This window comes from Chiloscyllium plagiosum, chromosome 40, assembly GCF_004010195.1.
Source record: "Chiloscyllium plagiosum isolate BGI_BamShark_2017 chromosome 40, ASM401019v2, whole genome shotgun sequence".
Lineage (NCBI taxonomy): Eukaryota > Metazoa > Chordata > Chondrichthyes > Orectolobiformes > Hemiscylliidae > Chiloscyllium > Chiloscyllium plagiosum.
In genome coordinates, this window is record NC_057749.1 from 24,442,354 (window position 1) to 24,460,863 (window position 18,510).

The window sequence follows — 18,510 nt, forward strand, 5'->3', positions numbered from 1 at the left end:
TTTGTGTCACCTCTCCAACCAAGCATCTCACTTAATGCTATCAGGTCTCCTCTCAGTCATCTCTTCTTCAAGGAAATCAGTATCACCTGTAACATCTGAAATGATAGGAGAAAGTGAGGACTGCAGATGCTGGAGACTAGAGTTGAAAAGTGTGGTGCTGGAAAAACACAGCAAGCCAGGCAGCATCCGAGGAGCAGGAGAATTGACATTTGTGGCATAAGCCCTTCTTCAGGAATGGCATTCCTGAAGAAGGGCTTATGCCACAAACGTCGATTCTCCTGCTCCTCGGATGCTGCCTGACCTGCTGTGTTTTTCCAGCACCACACTTTTCACATCTGAAATGATGCCTTATATACCAAGGTCTAGATCACTAACATAAACTGGGAAATGCAAGAGTCCCAACACTGACCCCTGAGGAACTACAAACCCACTACAAAGCATCCTGTAGCATGGAAAACATCGATCAACTATTACTCCCTATTGCTATTAGTCAGCTAATTTTGTATCCATGTTGCAACTGTCCATTTTATTCAATGAGCTATAATTTTGCACAAAATCTTTTATGCAGCTCTTTGTAAAGTGTCTTCTGGAAATCTATGTATCCCATATCAGCAGCACTGCCCTGATCAACCTTCTATATCTCTCTTCAGACGAGCTTAATAGTGTGTTAAACATAATTTTCCTTTCATCCTGGCTCTCCTTAACCTCAATTTGCCCAAATGAATGAATACTTTTGTTTTGAATTATTGTTTCTGGAAATGTACCAATTACTAAAGTTAAACTGATTGATCGGTAGTTGTTTCATTTATCCTTGCACCATTTTTTGAACAAGGGGATAATGCTTACAGTTCTCCAGTCCTCTGGGGCAATCTGTGAGGTTGAGGAAGACTGAAAAATGATTGTCGCGCTTCTGCTTTTTCCATTCTCACTTCCCTTAGTAACTTTGGATGCACTCACCATCCTGACTTGGAAACATGTCCCAGTGACACCAAAGGAACAGTGACGAGCTCATAGAATTCCCTCCTTAACAGCATCATGAGTATACCTCCAGCACAAATTGCAGTGATTCAGGAGGGCTGCTCAGCATCTTCTCAAAGGCAATGATAGATGGTCAATAAATGCTAGCCCAGCCAGTGACATTCACGTCCCACAAGTGAACATATTAAAGCAAAAACTCATCTGTCCCAGTGCTTTGTCAGCTTTAAGTGCAGGCAGCCTTTCCAAAAATCACCAAAGTCTCAATTTTAAACTCTTTCAGTGACTGAATTTCCTCTTGTTTCAGTGTGCTCTGTTAGCACCATTATCCTTGATAATAACAGATGTTAACTATTTTAAGGTAATCAGGCAGAGGCAGCATGGTTTTTTCATAGAGAAATCATAGTTAACTAATTTATTGGAGTTATTGAAGAAGTAACTTGTGCTATAGGTAAAGGTAACCAGTGTATGTATTGTGTTTGGTTTCTCAGGCATTTAGTAAGGTGCCATATCAAAGGTTATTACGGAAAATAGAAGCTTAGGCTGTAAGACGTAATATACTGGCACAGATAGAAGATTGGCTAACAGGAAGCAGAGAGTAGGAATAAATGGCCTTTTTTAGGTGGGCATGATTGATATAAAACTGGAGCTGGTGGGGGGCCTCAAATCTTTGCAGTTTATATAAATGATTTCAATGGCAGCTAAATTTGCTGATGGCAAAGATAGCTAGGAAAGTGAGTTGTGAAGAGGACGTGAGCTTAGGCTGAGGGTGACCTTAGAGAGGTTTATAAAATCAGGACAGACATGAATGGGGTAAATGGACAGGGTCTTTTCCCTGGGGTGGGGGAGTCCAAAACTAGAGGGTGTAGGTTTAAGGTGAGAGGGCAAAGATTTAAAAAGGACCTGAGAGCCAACTTTTTCACTCAAGAGGGTGGTGTGTGTCGAGAAAGAGCTGCCAGAGGACGTGATGGAGGCTGGTACAAATACAACATTTAAAAGGCATCTGGATTGGTATATGAATAGGAAGGGTTTAGAGGGATATGGACCACATGCTGGCAAATGGGACTAGATTAATTTAGGATATCTGGTCAGCATGGATGAGTTGGACCGAAGGGTCTCTATCATTCTGAGAGTGTGACACTATCTTGTTGCTTGACTTGTGTTTTCCAGATGTTAGCAGGGTTGACTGAGTAGTGTACAAATTTGTTGCATCTGGTGCCTTGACCAATGCCAGGTGTTTAATACTGTTTTATTTTTAGACTCATTTCTGTTCTAACTTGATACAACTGAGTGGGTTGCTCAACCAGTTGAATGAGCTGTTAAGAGTCGATCACATTTCTGTAGATTTGGCATCCTGTATAGGACAGATTAGGTAAAATGGCAGATTACCGAGTCATAGAGATGTACAGCATGGAAACAGACCCTTCGGTCCAACTCATTACTTTTCCTAAAAGATAATTGGGCATCCTTATATACTTTTATGCTGATCCTGATAATTTTGTAGTCATCATAAGTGAGACTGCGGTTTATTCCAGTGTTATTTAAATTGCCTTGGTATCATGGCGGCCTTGGAACTCTTGATTCATGATCATTAGTTCTGGCCTCTGGTGTAGTCCATTAACGCAATCAGTCCCATAATTGGAGTTTTGATCAACCTGTATGTTCACACAATGCTTATAAATATTGACACTGGAATGTTGTACAAAGTGGGCATATCAGTAGTAATCAGCTCACTAATTGAGCAAACGTTTCCAGCGTTCTGAATGACTAAACTGGGTTGTATCTATCTTCAGCTGTAATCAACACTTCATTATTATTGGAATTTCTAGTTAGTGGTTGTAGGACCAGTTTGAGACAATCAAATGAAATTATTAGCGATGGCATATGAGACATGTATGGTGCCAATGTGAAAAATTGGACTGAAAAGTAAAGAATCCGAACAACCTAACAGTTACATTAGAGCCTTGACCATCTCTCTTGTTTGAAAAAGATTCAGTGGCGGATGAGGAATGCCTGGGGGGATGCTTTATTGACCATTGGGCTCTCAGTTGCACAGCGAATTTTGCTGTGGCACTCCCTACCCTGCTGCTGTCAACTAAATGAACCAATTCATTAATGCCTCGCCCAGCTCCAGCCTCTAGACCCACCATTGACCCAAAATCACCTGCAAATGTTCCCCTGACATTACCCAAGCCCCTTCCCACCTCACTGGCTGCCAGAGTTCAGAGCTGGGTGTGCAGTTATCTGTAATAATGCTGCTGGCAGACGCAAGCTGAAATCAGTGCTTCAGGCAGCTGCTTCTTCAAACATGCTACTGTGACACTGTAACTCCAACTAAATGCAAAGTGGGGTCCCAGAGTCCGAAACAGGTAAGAGAGCTCCCAGATTGGCTTCAGTTGCTTTAACTGAGAATCCTGACTTCCTCGCTGCATTCCTAATAGTAACTGCATAATAAACCACCTGTTGGAATCATAAGAAATTGAAGTTCCATTGTTTCTATAATTGTTAATAACTCTACTCTTATTTTATCTACTTTCTCTTTTAAGGGACACAGCAGGTCAAGAAAGATTCCGTACAATCACAACAGCATATTACAGAGGAGCTATGGTAAGCATATATACCCTGATCCTATAAGGCCGACTCTGAGTTAAAGCTTTTCGTCACCTGTTTGAATTGATCCTCATGTGCCTCAGTGTTGTACTTAGTTTTGTAACATCTTACTCTATTGAAAACACTGTTGGAATACCATACTTTGATTTAGATGGAAGAAACAAGGTGGAAATGTACCCCGTATAATCTGAGCCATTTGGTTTATCATGTGTTTCCAGGGAATAATGTTGGTGTATGACATCACAAATGAAAAGTCATTTGACAACATAAAGAACTGGATAAGGAACATTGAAGAGGTGAGGTTGCCTTGTTGAAGACATTAAGATTTGTCTGCATCAACCAGCTCATGCACACTGTTGGTTTCCACAGGTCAATTAATACTGTGATAACATGTTATAATTTGCAGCCGTTGATTCATTTTTAATGGGTACTGTTGATGAATTGGGCAACATTCATTTGAGGGAAATGGACTGATGAGCATCATGAGGACTATTAGGTATTAATTCCTAGGCATTAATTGAACGTCATGCAAGGTGCACAATATCAGATCTTTCATGTAAACACATTGTTTCAGTTTGAGATTCAATGGCCTAAAATGGACAAGCAAAGTTTTCACTTTCTTGCATTATAGGGGCACATGTAAAAATTTCCTTTTGAGTTTGTAGTGCTAAAGTGCAGAGTGGCAGGGGCTTTATTTAATCTTTGGTCATAGGTTTTAAGGGGAAATAAATTAAGTTGCGCAATATTGCCTCCAAAACACTGGTTTAAAAACCCCATTAATCCATGTAATACATACTGGTCAAGATACTCTAAAGCCACCATGTGGTTAAACTTGAGTTTCTGTCAATTTTATTGATGCTAGGTCAAAGGTCGTTTTACTAGGTCGGTAAGCTACATGTTTGTGCCTGCTTTGTGGCACAAGCCAATTCAGAGTATGTACAGGAACTTTCAGACACAAATCTGTAATGTTCCATTGCAGTGGTTAGCACTGCTGCCTCAGCGCCAGGAACTTCGGTTCAATTCCTACCTCGGGTGACTGTCAGATTGGAGTTTGCACATTCTCCCTGGGCCTCTGAGTTTCCTCTGGGTGCTCAGTTTCCTCCCACAACCTAAAGATGTACAGGTTAGGTGGATTGGCTGTGCTAAACTGTCCATAGTGTCCAGGGATGTGCAGGTTAAGTGGATTAGCCATGGGATCTGCAGAATTGACAGGGATAGGGTAGGTTGGTGGGTCTGGGTGAGGTGGATGGAGGGACAGTGTGGACTTTGAGCTGACTGGCTTGCTTCCACACTGTGGGGATTCAATGATTCTATAACCATAGAATTTGATTTATTCAATTGTGTCCCTGGTTAGAATACTAGAGGCTTAAATTGGATGCTGGTGAGAACTGCTTTGATTCACTTTGAACCTTAGTTTGAGCACAAAAATGCATTTCTGTATAAACAAATTGTGATCTGGTAATCATCATTTTTCTTGACCTCACGTTTTGAACTAACATTTCTCTTGTAGGAATAGTTCGTTTAGCATTTTCATCTTATTGTCTTTCTTTACATATCCTCAAATTTTAGGACAGTGAGCTATTTTTAAATGATATTTTAATTTAAATGGATGCATCACATATTAAAATCCACTTGTTGGAGAAGGGGTGGTTCAAATGCTGCTGCCCAAGTTGCCTTCTCCTACTACTTTTGTGTATTGATTGCTTATTTGCAACCGTGAACCATTTTAGGTATATTGATGGCCTTGCATTGCTCAGCCTTCTGTACTCATAAGGGGGGAAGAAAAAGGAATAGTACACCACTGAGTATTTTGAAGTTGGAAATGCTCAATAGGTCTGGCAGCATCAAAGAAGAGAAATCAAAGTTGATGTTTCTGGTCTGGTGACCCTTCCCAAGACCCTTTCCTGAGGAAGGATAACCGCACCCAAAACACTAACTTTGATTTCTCTCCACAGGTGCTGTGAGACCTGCTGAGTTTTTCCAGCAACTTTTGTTTTTTTTTCTGATTTACAGCATCCGCAGTTCTTTCGGTTTTTATTGAATCTTTTGAACCTGTTTCTCAATCACTTCAGTTCATTTTCTTCAGCTTACAAATTTAGATCCTATTTACATAAAGCATCATGCATTCCTGTTTTCCCAACATTTTTGATCTGAATTTGGTAGGAGTGTGAACTAAAGATCCAGTGGCTAGAGGGAAGGAATCCAAGGGCATTGTTGAGTATCTCACTGAAGCTAGCAGAAATTGTATTCCATACTGTGATGATACAGACTAGATCTTAGGACTTCTGCCAAGGTGCAGGTTTCTGCAAGCTACAGAATGGCCACAGTTGGAATACAGTATGCAATTCTGGCCAGTGTAGTAAACAAAGAATTGAAGGGAAGTTCAGAAATAAACACTGAAACAGATCCCCAGGTAATGGAGTATTGAAGAGCTTGTGATAGATTGCTGAAAAGTCATTTCTTTGCCAGAGTAAGCAAGCACAATATTCAAAATGCTAAAGTGAATAAATTGAATTTTTAGCTAGCATTGGAATACTCCTGACTGGCTTGCTATGTTTTGGTTTCTTCTCTAACCTGTAAAATTCAAAGTTTAATAGGAAATGTATCCCTCATAGTTAACATTTCTGCTACCTAATCAAGCCACAAATTTCATAAATGAACGTCCTTTAATGTTACACATTGATGGAGGTTTATAGTTTCGGTAACCAGTTTTTGAGTTTGTGATGGCATGTGCTGCAGTATGGACAGTGATTCCTGGTTAAGTTTGCTACTAAGCAATTGTCCAGTTTAAGGTTAACTTTTTTTATTTAATACTCGAACTTAGTGATATTGAGAAAATAATGCCATTAAACCTTTTAGATAAAAAAAAATTAAAAACACTGCATTATTCACTGGAGAAAGCAAGAATGATTTTTTTGTCACCGCCTTGGTGTTAGAACAGTCTGTACATCGATGAAACATAGTTCTGATAGTTCAAGCCATTTTCTCATTTGCTTTGGGTTTTGTACAAGAAACGCAGCAGATATCAACTGAGACGGGATGTGAACTCTGCTGTTTTGAAACTGCATGTGTATTCTGAAATAGAAAGTTGTGATGTGAATTACCAAATGTAGCCTCTTTATATACTTGGTTGGAATTCCTACAGATGAGAGGATTTTAAAGTTGATCTAGATGAATTTTAACTTCAGATTTAAAAGCGATCTCTTTATACCTCCTCAGCATGCATCTTCAGATGTGGAAAGGATGATCCTGGGCAACAAGTGTGATATGAATGAGAAGCGACAGGTGTCAAAAGAGCGAGGAGAGAAGGTAAGGCTGTCAGAAATTTCTGGAAGAAATTGGTCAACCAATTTAACGGCTGAGTACTATGGCTCGAGTGTAAATTACCCTTATTTCAATTTGAAGTTTATAATCCTTATCATTGTTTTTCCAGTTAGCAATAGATTATGGGATTAAATTCCTGGAGACCAGTGCGAAATCCAGCATAAATGTTGAAGAGGTAAGAAGTCTGAAAATGTTAGCGTGCTAATCTCACTGACAAATTTACACACTCAGAACTTGTTTCCCATCCTTGATTGTGCTGGAGAAGATAATAATGAGCTGCCTCTTGAACCTCTGCAGTCCAGCATTATGTCTGTAAGTGCTGTTAGGAACAATTCCAGGATTTTGACTACTGGCAGTGGAGGCACAGCAATATATTTCCAAGTCAGGATGGTTTGAGAGGTTTTATCTTCTCAAAATCTGACCACCTAACCTCCCCCTTCTCCACTTGTGATCACTACCTATCAACCTTAGGCTTGGTTGCCACATCTTCCTATGTCTTTTCCAATGGATGCGGACTCTCTTCTTTTCTCAAGGGCGAGTTGGAGATGGGCAGTACGTTTGTCAGTGATACAAAGAACGAAAAATAAAACTTCATTATCTCCTTCATGTCTCCATCTGCCACTGCTTATTCAACTTTAAAATCTGAATAAACAGAAACTTTCTCCAGATCATTGCTGACATGGAAGCTGCTCTCCTTGATCTCAGTTTGCTGGCTGCCTCCCTCAACTGTCTTATTCCCTTGCTCCCACCTTAACCTCAGACCACAGCTCTGGATTCTTTCCAGTCATTTCCTGACCCACATTAGATATAGCATGTAGTCCCATCTCCTCTGCTGCTGCATATCTTGCATTTATGCCTTTCTTTTAACCTCCTCTGAGCACCACAACACTGCCCTCCCCACTCCACTCCACCTCTCACAAAGAAAACTATTTACTCAGCTCTCTGTGATTTGTCCCATTTATTGAAGATCTCTCTACCTAATTCTGCCTTTTCCCACTTCTCAGCAGATTATTTTTCCCAGTTTTCAACTAAATTAGATTAGATTCCCTACCCTTCTGCCCAACAAGTCCACACTGACCCTCCGAAGAGTAACCCACCCAGACCCATTCTCCTACATTTACCCCGACTAATGCACCTAACACGATGGGCAACTTAGCGTGGTCAACCCACCTAACCTGCACATCTTTGGATTGTGGGAGGAAACCGGAGCACCCGGAGGAAACCCACGCAGACACGGGGAGAATGTGGCAGCACGGTGGTTAGCACTGCTGCCTCAGCACCAGAGACCCGGGTTCAATTCCTGCGTCGGGCAACTGTCTGTGTGGGTTTCCTCCGGGTGCTCCGGTTTCCTCCCACAGTCCAAAGATGTGCAGGTCAGGTGAATTGGCCATGCTAAATTGCCCGTAGTGTTAGGTGTAGGGGAATGGGTCTGGGTGGGTTGCTCTTCGGAGGGTCAGTGTGGACTTGTTGGGCTGAAGGGCCTGTTTCCACATTGTAAGTAATCTAGTAATCTAATCTAATCTAATAATGTGCAAACTCCACGCAGACAGTCGTCCGTGGTTGGAATCGAACTCTGGTTGCTGGCGCTGTGAGGCAGCAGTTCTAACCATTGTGCCACCATGCTGCCCTGAACCTCCCGTAGACTACTGATCAAGTATATTTCATCTCACAGGTTCAGCACTGGGAAAAGTGGAAGTGGGAGCAAAAGATTTAGAAGAGGCAAAGTGGTCAAAGATGTCAAACCCAACAGTAAAGTTGAGTTGGGATGGTGCCCTTGCCTAAGCTGAAACCATGTTCCCACCTCCAGCAGTGACCTATTCTGTTCCAGTATCCTGTCCCTCTGCAATTTCCCTCGTTTGCTCCTCATTGCCCATCTGACTGCCAGGCTTTGTATCTGCTCTGCCTTAAAACCGCCTCCAAGAATTCTTCCTAACAAAGTAAATGTGTTAACCATTTAATTCTGTTCACAAGTTTCGTGTTTCTTAATGTTGTACTAACTGTAGAGTTAGGTGATTAAGTGGTCATATCCACAAATAGGGTAAACTTTAGTGTATCAGTTACTCCTTACAATATTAAACACAGTATTTGCCAAAGCTAAAGATGTAACATTCTCCCAGTTCAGTTTTAACCACAGAATAATGGTACCTAAATAGAATGAGCTGCCAAAAGGAGTGGTTGAGGTGGGTACATTAACAACATTTAAAAGGCATGGATAGGAAAGGTTTAGAAGGGCAAATGGAGTTAATATGGATGGCGTTTTGGTCGGCATGGACCAGTTTGGGCCAAAGGGCCTGTCTCTGCTGTCGGACTCTATGACACTAATAAGTGACTTCTACTTTGCAGGAGCCAGCCAATTGCATTGATTTTAACGGAGGTGTAGATTCTAACTACTGCTCTTAGTTATGTTTAAACTTTAAAACAAAAAACTACAATCAGAGGATTTAATGATCTACTGAAATTAAAAGTGCATCTATGGAACTCTCTCAATCTTACTCTAAAATTACAAATCTTGAGGTAGACTTGAGTTATTTCAATTGGTAACATCAAAAGTGGAATTCTAGAAAAACTATGATTAGTATTTCCAAGATCATAGTCTCTTTCAACTATGAGACATGAATTACAAATGGCAATAGTTCCAGATGTGCCTGCAAATTGTTAGCATGTTCTAAACACTTCAGTCTTCCAGTCTTGAAACTTCTTATTGGTAGAAGGAAGAAACTCAGCTGGTAAGCTGCTGTTATTGGTGTGAGGACCAGCTTGTTGGCAGCAGCCTGAGGGAGCTTAACATTCCTCTCAGGTTATCATGGGTAGGTGTGAACATAGGACTGTGGCTGCAGTCAGATCAGACATTACCGCATAAATGAGCAAGCAGAAAGGCCCACTCCTCCTAATTCCTGTGTTTCTACATCGATTCGAACACTTGTATGAAATCACGGACTAAACTGGAACGATCAATTTTGTCATTTCCTGAATGACAGGTATATTGAAAAACAGTTACCCATGTGTCAATGATTTCTTCATCTTTACCTTGCAGGCGTTTATTACACTTGCACGAGATATCATGACGAAACTCAACAGGAAAATGGTATGTGGATATTTTCAAAACAGTAGGGTTCTGTTTTTGAATTAGGCATCCAGATGCAGTTTTAAATGCTCCGAATTGCCTGTGCTCATGTTGAGTGCTTATAAATATTAAGGATCTGACATTTCACTCGCACTTCACAGCACACTTTTGTGGTTGCTCTCTCACCACCACTTTTCCTAAATGTGCTGCATGTCTTCACATTTGGGAATGTCTCCAGACTTTTCTCTGGGTTCCTTCAGAGCTGGAAAGTGAGTAGTGGCTGGTGTTTCTGTAAGTCCCATTTTCAGTTCTACAATGTGACAAACATGGGCGGTGACTGAGTCTTCTCGGGTGTATACTTAGTGTCCCATGATGAACTTCCAAACCATCAGCAATACCCTTTCTGTGCAAGTGCTAATTTTTTTGGTTTTCTCTTTTTATTTTTGTTAATTTTTGTTGAGCTGCTTAATTTTCCATTGTCATGATATCTTCGATGAGAGCAATGAATGAATTTACTGAGACCTGATTATTCATTGGCTTCAATTTGCTCCGCCAAAATTGGAAGTATAGTGGACAGTGAAGAAGGTTCCCTCAGATTACAACAGGATCTAGACCAGATGGGCCAATGGGCTGAGGAGTGGCACATGGAGTTTAATTTAGCTAAATGTGAGGTGCTGCATTTTGGGAAAGCAAATCTTAGCAGGACTTATGCACTTAATGATAAGGGGTCGTCAGAAGTGTTGCTGAACAAAAAGACCTTGGAGTGCAGGTTCATAGCTCCTTGAAAGTAGAGTCACAGGTAGATAGGGTAGTGAAGATGATGTTTGGTATGCCTTCTTTTATTGGTCAGAGTATTGAGTACGGGAGTTGGGAGGTCGTGTTATGGCTATACAGGCCATTGGTTAGGCCACTTTTGGAATATTGCGTGCAATTCTGGTCTCCCTCCAATTGGAAACTTGAAAGGGTTCAGAAAAGGTTGGAGGATTTGAGCTACAGAGAGAGGTTGAACAGGCCCAGGCTGTTTTCCCTGGAGAGTTAGAGGCTGAGGGGTGACCATACAGAGGTTTATAAAATTACAAGGAGCATGGATAGGATGAATAGACAAAGTCTTTTCCCTGCGATGGAAAGTCCAGAACTAGAGGGCATATAGAACATAGAACACTACAGTACAGAACAGGCCCTTCGGCCCTCGATGTTGCACTGACCTGTGAACTCATCTAAGCTCATCCTCCTACACTATCCCATCATCATCCATGTGTTTATCCAAGGAATGTTTAATGCCCCTAATGTGGCTGTGTTAACTACGTTGGCAGGCAGGGCATTCCACGCCCTTACCACTCTGAGTAAAGAATCTGCCTCTGACTTTTTTTTTAGATTACATTACAGTATGGAAACAGGCCCTTCGGCCCAACAAGTCCACACCGACCCGCCGAAGCGCAACCCACCCATACCCCTACATTTACGCCTATATCTAACACTAGGGGCAATTTAGCATGGCCAATTCACCTGACCTGCACATCTTTGGACTGTGGGAGGAAACCGGAGCACCCGGAGGAAACCCACGCAGAGACACGGGGAGAACGTGCAAACTCCACACAGTCAGTCGCCTGAGTCGGGAATTGAACCCGGGTCTCTGGCGCTGCGAGGCAGCAGTGCTAACCACTGTGCCACCGTGCCGCCCACAAAAATACTTCCCTGACCGGGAAACGAACCCGACTTCTGTCTTAAAATCTATCATCCCTGAATTTGCAGCTATGCTCCCTCGTACAAGCTGACGTCATCGTCCTCGCAAAAAGACTCTCTCTGTCCACCTTATCTAATCCTCTGATCATCTTGTATATCTCTATTAAATCCCTTCTTAGTCCTCCAATGAGAACAGATCAAAGTCCATCAGCCTTTTCTCATAAGACCTTTGCTCCAGACCAGGCAACATCCTGGTAAATCTCCTCTGCACCTTTTCCAATGCTTCCACATCCTTCCTGTAATGGGGCGACCAGAACTGTATGCAGTATTCCAAGTGAGGCTGCACTAGCGTTTTGTACAGTTGCAGCATGACATCATGGCTCCGGAATTCAATCCCTTTACCAGTTAAACCTAATACACCGTATGCTTTCTTATCAACACCATCAACCTGGGTGGCACCTTCCAGGGATCTATGTACGTGGACACCAAGATCCCTCTGCTCATCCACACTACCAAGAATCTTTCCATTGGCCCAGTATTCTGCTTTCCTGTTATTCTTCCCAAAGTGAATCACCTCACATTTATCTGCATTGAACTCCATTTGCCACCTTTCAGCCCAGTAGGTTTAGGGTGAGGGGGAATTGATATAAAAGAGACCTACGGGCAACTTCTTCACGCAGAGGGTGGTACGTCTATGGAATGGACTGCTAGAGGAAGTGGTGGACGCTGGTACAATTGCAAGATTTAAAAGGCATCTGGATGGGTATATGAATAGGAAGGGTTTGGAGGGATATGGGCCAGGTGCTGGCAGGTGGGACTAAATTGGGTTGGGATATCTGGTCGGCACGGATGATTTGGACTGAAGGGTCTGTTTCCGTGTTGTACATCTCTATCACCCAGAGACTCTAGTTATGATTAGTTTTGCTTTACTGTCATGCTGATGAATAAATGGGCATTGAAACTCAGCAGTGCATGATCAGTAATCTAAATAATTCGACTTTCACACATTCTTGTATAACAAGAGTTTCAGGGTGTTGTGGCACCAGTGGTAGTGTCGTTACCTCTGGGCCAGAAGGCCCAGTCGCAAGTCCCACCTGCTCCAGAGATATATCTATTAACATATCTATAAGACCAAAGTGCAGGCACTTAGAAGTATAAAATGTGATAAGATTAGATTAGATTCCCTACAGTGTGGAAACAGGCCCTTCAGCCCAACAAGTCCACACTTCTCCGGAGAGTATCCCACCCAGACCCATTTCCCTCTAATATGATGGGAGAAGGTGAGATCTGCAGAGGCTGGAGATCAGAGTCAAAAAGTGTGGTGCTGGAAAAGCACAACTGGTCAGGCAGCATCCAAGGAGCAGGAAAGTCAATATTTCGAGCCTAAGCTTTTCACCAGATGATGGCAGGAGTCTTTTGAGATTGTTCTTAGAATGATGAGCACTGTTTATGGATGGGTCTTGTAGCTCTGCATATCAACAGTTTGTACTTTGTCTATTTATAACATCTCATTACCTACACATTTCTCCATTTCCAGAATGAAAACAGTCCTCCAGGAAGCAGTGGGCAAGTTAAAATCACTGCAAAGAACCAGTCAAAGAGAAGCAGCTTCTTCCGATGTACATTGCTTTGATGGACTTATTACTGACAGACTGCAGCAACCTTTTTTGCTTCTCTGAAAGCACAGTGTTGATCAACCTCTGAAATAAATTCCACCTTCTGCTGCCAAGAGCTCGCTGTCTTGCAGATGACCTATTGGTCTTGCTGAGTGGGCTGTGCAGGTACACACTCGAGTGTCTCTCTTCGACCGCCCCCTCCCTCCCTCCCTCCCTCCCTCCCCACCCCTCCCCACACATTGGCTCATGTTTTTCGTCGCAATGATGAGAATGGTAATTGCAAGATTGGAGACATAAGAATATTCTGTGTAGACTTTAACCTGAACTGTCTATCGCAAAAGCTGTTGCCAGTGTCTGGAACCATCCACAAATTATCTACGCCAAAAAACTATCCTGTTCCAAAAAGCTTTTACTGGTTGGTCATATGCTGTTCTGATTTTCTCGAACCAGAAGTATTTCCATTGTTGATCTCTTCTCCCACTTTACCCCTCTCCAGCCCCGTCCATTACCCAAAATAAAAATTTGTATCGCCTCTTTTTTTTTTCATTTTGAGTAGCAGAGTTTGGTATAACTTCATAAACGTTAGCAGAAAATTACTGTTATATGTGGCAGCACATGTGGTCCTGGGCTGGTGGAACCTCTATAGTTAGTATTTGTTTCTCGAGTGCCCTGAAGTAAAACCTGGTGAGTTGAATTTTTTTCAGTGAAACTTCCCCTTTTATGATTGGTTGTGCCATCCATCCGAGAATGAATGAACAGCTCCCAGCCAATAAGCAGAAATGCTACAGTGGGACCCATGCCTTTCAGCCCATGTGGGGGATGTTAGTCAACCCACCACCAGTTTTATGGTCTGTATTCTCTCTGCCATCTGCCTCTCCCTGTGAGCACCCCTCCACCTTGGCTGAAGTATATGTGTGATAAGGTGGTGCGAAGCAGGTTAGGATTTGGTGTGCTGCTCCTTGTGGTTACCTAGCCTGGTTGGTTGTTCAGGGCTCTCACATCTGCATGGCCACGACAGTCATAGAACACAGAATGTTGATATTGTAGCAGTGAGTTCAGAGGCAGAGCAATGGAAAAACTGGCGTAACTCACAAGGGAATATCCCTTCAAACTACACGAAAGTAAATTTGAATGAAATGTGTGATTGGTTTCAAGTATTGACTGAATGTAAATTTTCACTGGCTCTGCCAGACTGTGCTTTGATTCCTGTCTGCCCCACTCCCTCTTTGGAACTACAATCAAATGACGGCACCGTCTCTGCCTCTCCATATCCCTCTGCAGCACTTTCAAAGCCCAACCTACCCACTGATGCCCATACATACTTCATTGACAGCCCCTCTGTTTTTTGCACTTTTACTATTAACTGCCTCCTGCTACTGGACACGGACTGCCTCTGGCTCCCTTCTGATGTGAACAAACTATACGCTCAGAAAAAAGTGACTTTCTCTCTCAGCGCCAAGATCTGTGTGCACTAACTGCTGAAGCATTAGAGTGATCACTCTTCCTTTCAAACCGTAGCTTTTACGCATTGTGTGGTAGCAGAGTGTCTGTGACATGCTTTTTACATCTGACAAACTTCAGTAGCATGCTTTGGATCATCTACAGTTTCAAAGTGTGTTTAACAACATTGAACTAATTCCTTAATTTAATTGTTTTACATAAACTGGCTACAGACAAGAACACATGTCAACTTTCAGTTGCATCTCAGGTGTCTTCGAAGTTGTAACTTCATTTGACTTGTCCGTGACTATTTACTTGCAATTGCCTTGCTTTAAGAATGTGTACACTTGTATATGCCCAACTCTGAGTACAACTTTCTCCAGCCTGTGATGACTAAATCAGATGTGCTTCTTAACCCAGCAGTACGCTGGAGTGTATGCTCTGATGTATAAAATGTTTGCTATTTTCTTAAATGTAGCTATGCTAGATTGTAAATACATCGCGGAAGGCCGTAGGAAGTTCACTTTCCGCATGGCAAGAGTGAGGTTTCTAAAAGAAACGTTTTGCATTGGTAATAAATGCTTTCTTATTGTGAACTTAATTCACAACACTGTAACAGTAAGACTGCAAAACTGGGGGTTGGCTTGCAGTACAGATACTAATTATTGTGAAGAAAGACAATTTCCTGTGGATTTTACTGAATAACTTTATTTCATGAAATGATCATTGTGTATGGTTTACAAGAGACTCAACTATAGATGAAAATGCATACATGCAGCAGTATTACTGTTTCCAGGGCTGCACTTTATTATTAATTCTTAATAAATTACTTCAGTGTTTATTTTTAATCTAGGTCCTGTGGAATGCAGTGTGGCATAAGTGAGTTTATGGTAACTCAGCACATAAGTTTGTGTCCATGATGGTATCATGTTGCATAAAACCTGTCCACTTCACTTCTAGACAGAAATAACAATAGCATTTTTCTACGGCCTTACCAATAGATTGTTGAAGACACTTAACAGGGACCATTGTTATTTTAGTCCATTGTTTTACATAAGCTAAATTCCATGCACTCCCTCTTTCTTTTGCCCCATTATAAAAAGAAGCCGCTTTAGAAATTTTTTTTTTTTAAAACTATAAGCATCTGGAAGCATATTTGCAAGTCCCTGCCAGTATTGAAAGATCTTGCATCTAAATGAATGGGATGGGTTCCTATGACAAGTGTTTTAACATTTGAATTGGATTAATTCACGTGTACTGATGTTCTGTTAAGTAAACTTGATGGGTTTTATTATTCTGTGTGGACTTTTTTATAATGAGTCTGAAATAAAGATTAAATGGCAAAACGAGCACCGTGGTCTTCAGTTGACAGTAATGTTATGTTTCGAATGTTGCATTCAGGGACAATGGCTTCAGTAAATTCCCATGGTTCGCATTGCCTGATCTCTTAAATTCACTTATACTGCAAATCATTACCCGCATTGATTCACTTGTTGTGGGTCAAAAATGATTGATTGTCCGTGACTTTCAGGAGAAAGTTGGATGAAAACTACAAGAAGATGTCAAAAAATGGAAAAGCACCTGAACAGATGTTTGATACAGGAAGGAAGATGTCCACAGCATCTGTGTTCCACGTACTAGCAACTGCGGTCTGGCTGTGTGTCATCTGCTTTGTTGTTGGTTGAAGTACTGCACATCGGTGTACTTTGTTAGAGTTATCACATTCTGCTGGAGTCCCTTTTAAGGCGAGTGTGATATGTCAGAGATGCCAGTTCAAATTCCAGCAGAACAGCGGGCGGGGTTTAAATAAGTTGATAAAGTCTGGAATATATCCGTGGCTTCGCTTGTCCCCAGGTGTCTTTGGCGATGGAGCACACCATGCCCATCAATACTCTCGATGCCTTTAAAGAGAGGTGGGTTCTGCAGGGGATAAGAGTGCTTTATCTCTCCTTCCAGCTCCACTTTGATCGATCTTTGCATATAAATTAGTCAATTGGAAAACATGGGCTTTTTACTGGTGGTAGTTAATAGTGGGGGGAAGAAATGCCACGGAAGATTTGGTAATGGTGAATAAAACAGCATTTGGCTGTGTGTAAGAACACTTATTGATGTAGAACGAAAAAAATTCTGAAATGTAAAGCTAGTCTCCATAATGGTGACCATGAGATTGTCGTCCATTGTTATAACAGTCCCTCTGGTTCACTAATGCCTTTCTTTGGGATGGAAGTGTGTTGCTCTTGCCTGGTATTGCCTACTTATGACTTCAGAATCACAGCAACTGCATCAAGTGATGGACTCTTCTATTGAGGCTAAAGAAAGTGAAAGTTTCACCCTTAGCCCAACTGTCACTGTGAGAAAGGAACTGGGAGAGTGGAATGGGATCTTTACCAGGATGTGAGGAAGTACAGTCAAGATAGTTGTGTGAGTCAGTTGGCCTGTAATGAATGCTATTTGGATAGCGTATCAGTGGGAATGGAGACATCAAAGGAGGAAGAGTTGACAATGTTCTCTGCTTCCAACATTCACCCTTCTCAGTTTCACAAAATTGATCGTAGAATCATAGAGTGGAAGCAGGCCATTCAGCCCATGAAGTCCACACTGAACCCCTGAAGAGCAGCCCACTACCCTATCCCTGTTACCCTGTATTTCCCAATCCACCCTAACCTGCACATCTTTGGTCTATGGGAGGAAACCGGAGCACCCGGAGGAAACCCACACAGACACGGGGAGAATATGCAAACTCCACACAGAAGCCTGGGGATGGAATTGAACTGGTGCTGTGAGACAGCACTGCTACCCACTGAACCAGCACACTGCCCTCTGCTGTTTTTCAATTTGAGGGAACGGCCCGCCACAGCATCGTCAAATCCTCAATGTATTGGAAAAAGAGTTGAGGGGGGCACAAGTCAGATTGGAACAAGAAATAGTTGACATGCTCCAAAAGGACAGGCGTATTGAGCACTCACGCCAGTACTCTGAGCAGCACCTTCTAGGAGGAAGTGCAGTATGTTAGAGGAGAATTGAGGCAAGAAATTCAGCCAGGTGGAAGAGGTCAGTGGTGGATGGCAATTGTTTGTTTCTTCAAGGAAGAAGCAGAGAACGCTCATGCCTTCAGGTTTGCAGTGTGATCCATGCGACACTCAGATGTCCATGGCAAAGAGAAGACCAGAAGATTAGTAACCTTTGAAGTAACAGAGGGCAGCAGAAGTGCATGGATGTCGGTAGAGAGAGTTGGACAAGAAGAAATCAAACTCTAAGCAAGAAGACATTAGTGCAGTGGGGCAGGAACAAACTGAAATGTGAGATCTACCAGAACAGTCCTGCTTTGGATCATAGGAAGGAGGCATAAGTTTTGAATATGAAAAGCCATGGAGTGAAAATCACCTAGAGAAGGTTAGGTCACAACAGTCTGATGGTGGAGGTCATGATCAAAAACTTGGTGGGAGATCAAAAACTTGGAATTCAGGCTGTGCTCCCAGAACCCTCCCTCCGAAACCACAGTGGTGTTTCCCTTGTCCTCCACCTGCATCCCATCAGCCTTTATATTCGATGGAACATTTTCTACCATTTTGTCTACTCCAAGCATGATGCCTTCAAAATGTATCTCCCCCTATCCCCTCTGCTTTAAACATTCTCAGTGGAGACCCTCACCGATCCCTTGGTCCATTCCTCAGTCACCCTTAACAGCCTGAACTCTCCTGTCAGCACATTTTGGTTCAAATCCTTGCCCCTTTAACTACTGTCCCTTCGTTATCTAAGGTGTGCCGGCACTAACGCTGATACAGGATCTAAAAGCAG

At 42.3% G+C, this 18,510-nt stretch overlaps 1 protein-coding gene across 1 annotated transcript in view; it reads left to right on the forward strand.

Annotated features, from left to right (window-relative positions):
• LOC122542626 (ras-related protein Rab-8B) overlaps positions 1 to 16,061 on the forward strand; it is a 74,010-nt gene extending 57,949 nt beyond the window's left edge. Inside the window, exons 3-8 of the mRNA XM_043680605.1 lie at positions 3,522 to 3,582; positions 3,804 to 3,881; positions 6,805 to 6,894; positions 7,019 to 7,084; positions 9,944 to 9,994; positions 13,194 to 16,061. Of these exons, the coding sequence (XP_043536540.1) occupies positions 3,522 to 3,582; positions 3,804 to 3,881; positions 6,805 to 6,894; positions 7,019 to 7,084; positions 9,944 to 9,994; positions 13,194 to 13,289 (442 nt within the window). The 3' untranslated portion in view covers positions 13,290 to 16,061. The remainder of the gene's footprint in view (positions 1 to 3,521; positions 3,583 to 3,803; positions 3,882 to 6,804; positions 6,895 to 7,018; positions 7,085 to 9,943; positions 9,995 to 13,193) is intronic.
• The last annotated feature ends 2,449 nt before the right edge of the window (positions 16,062 to 18,510 follow it).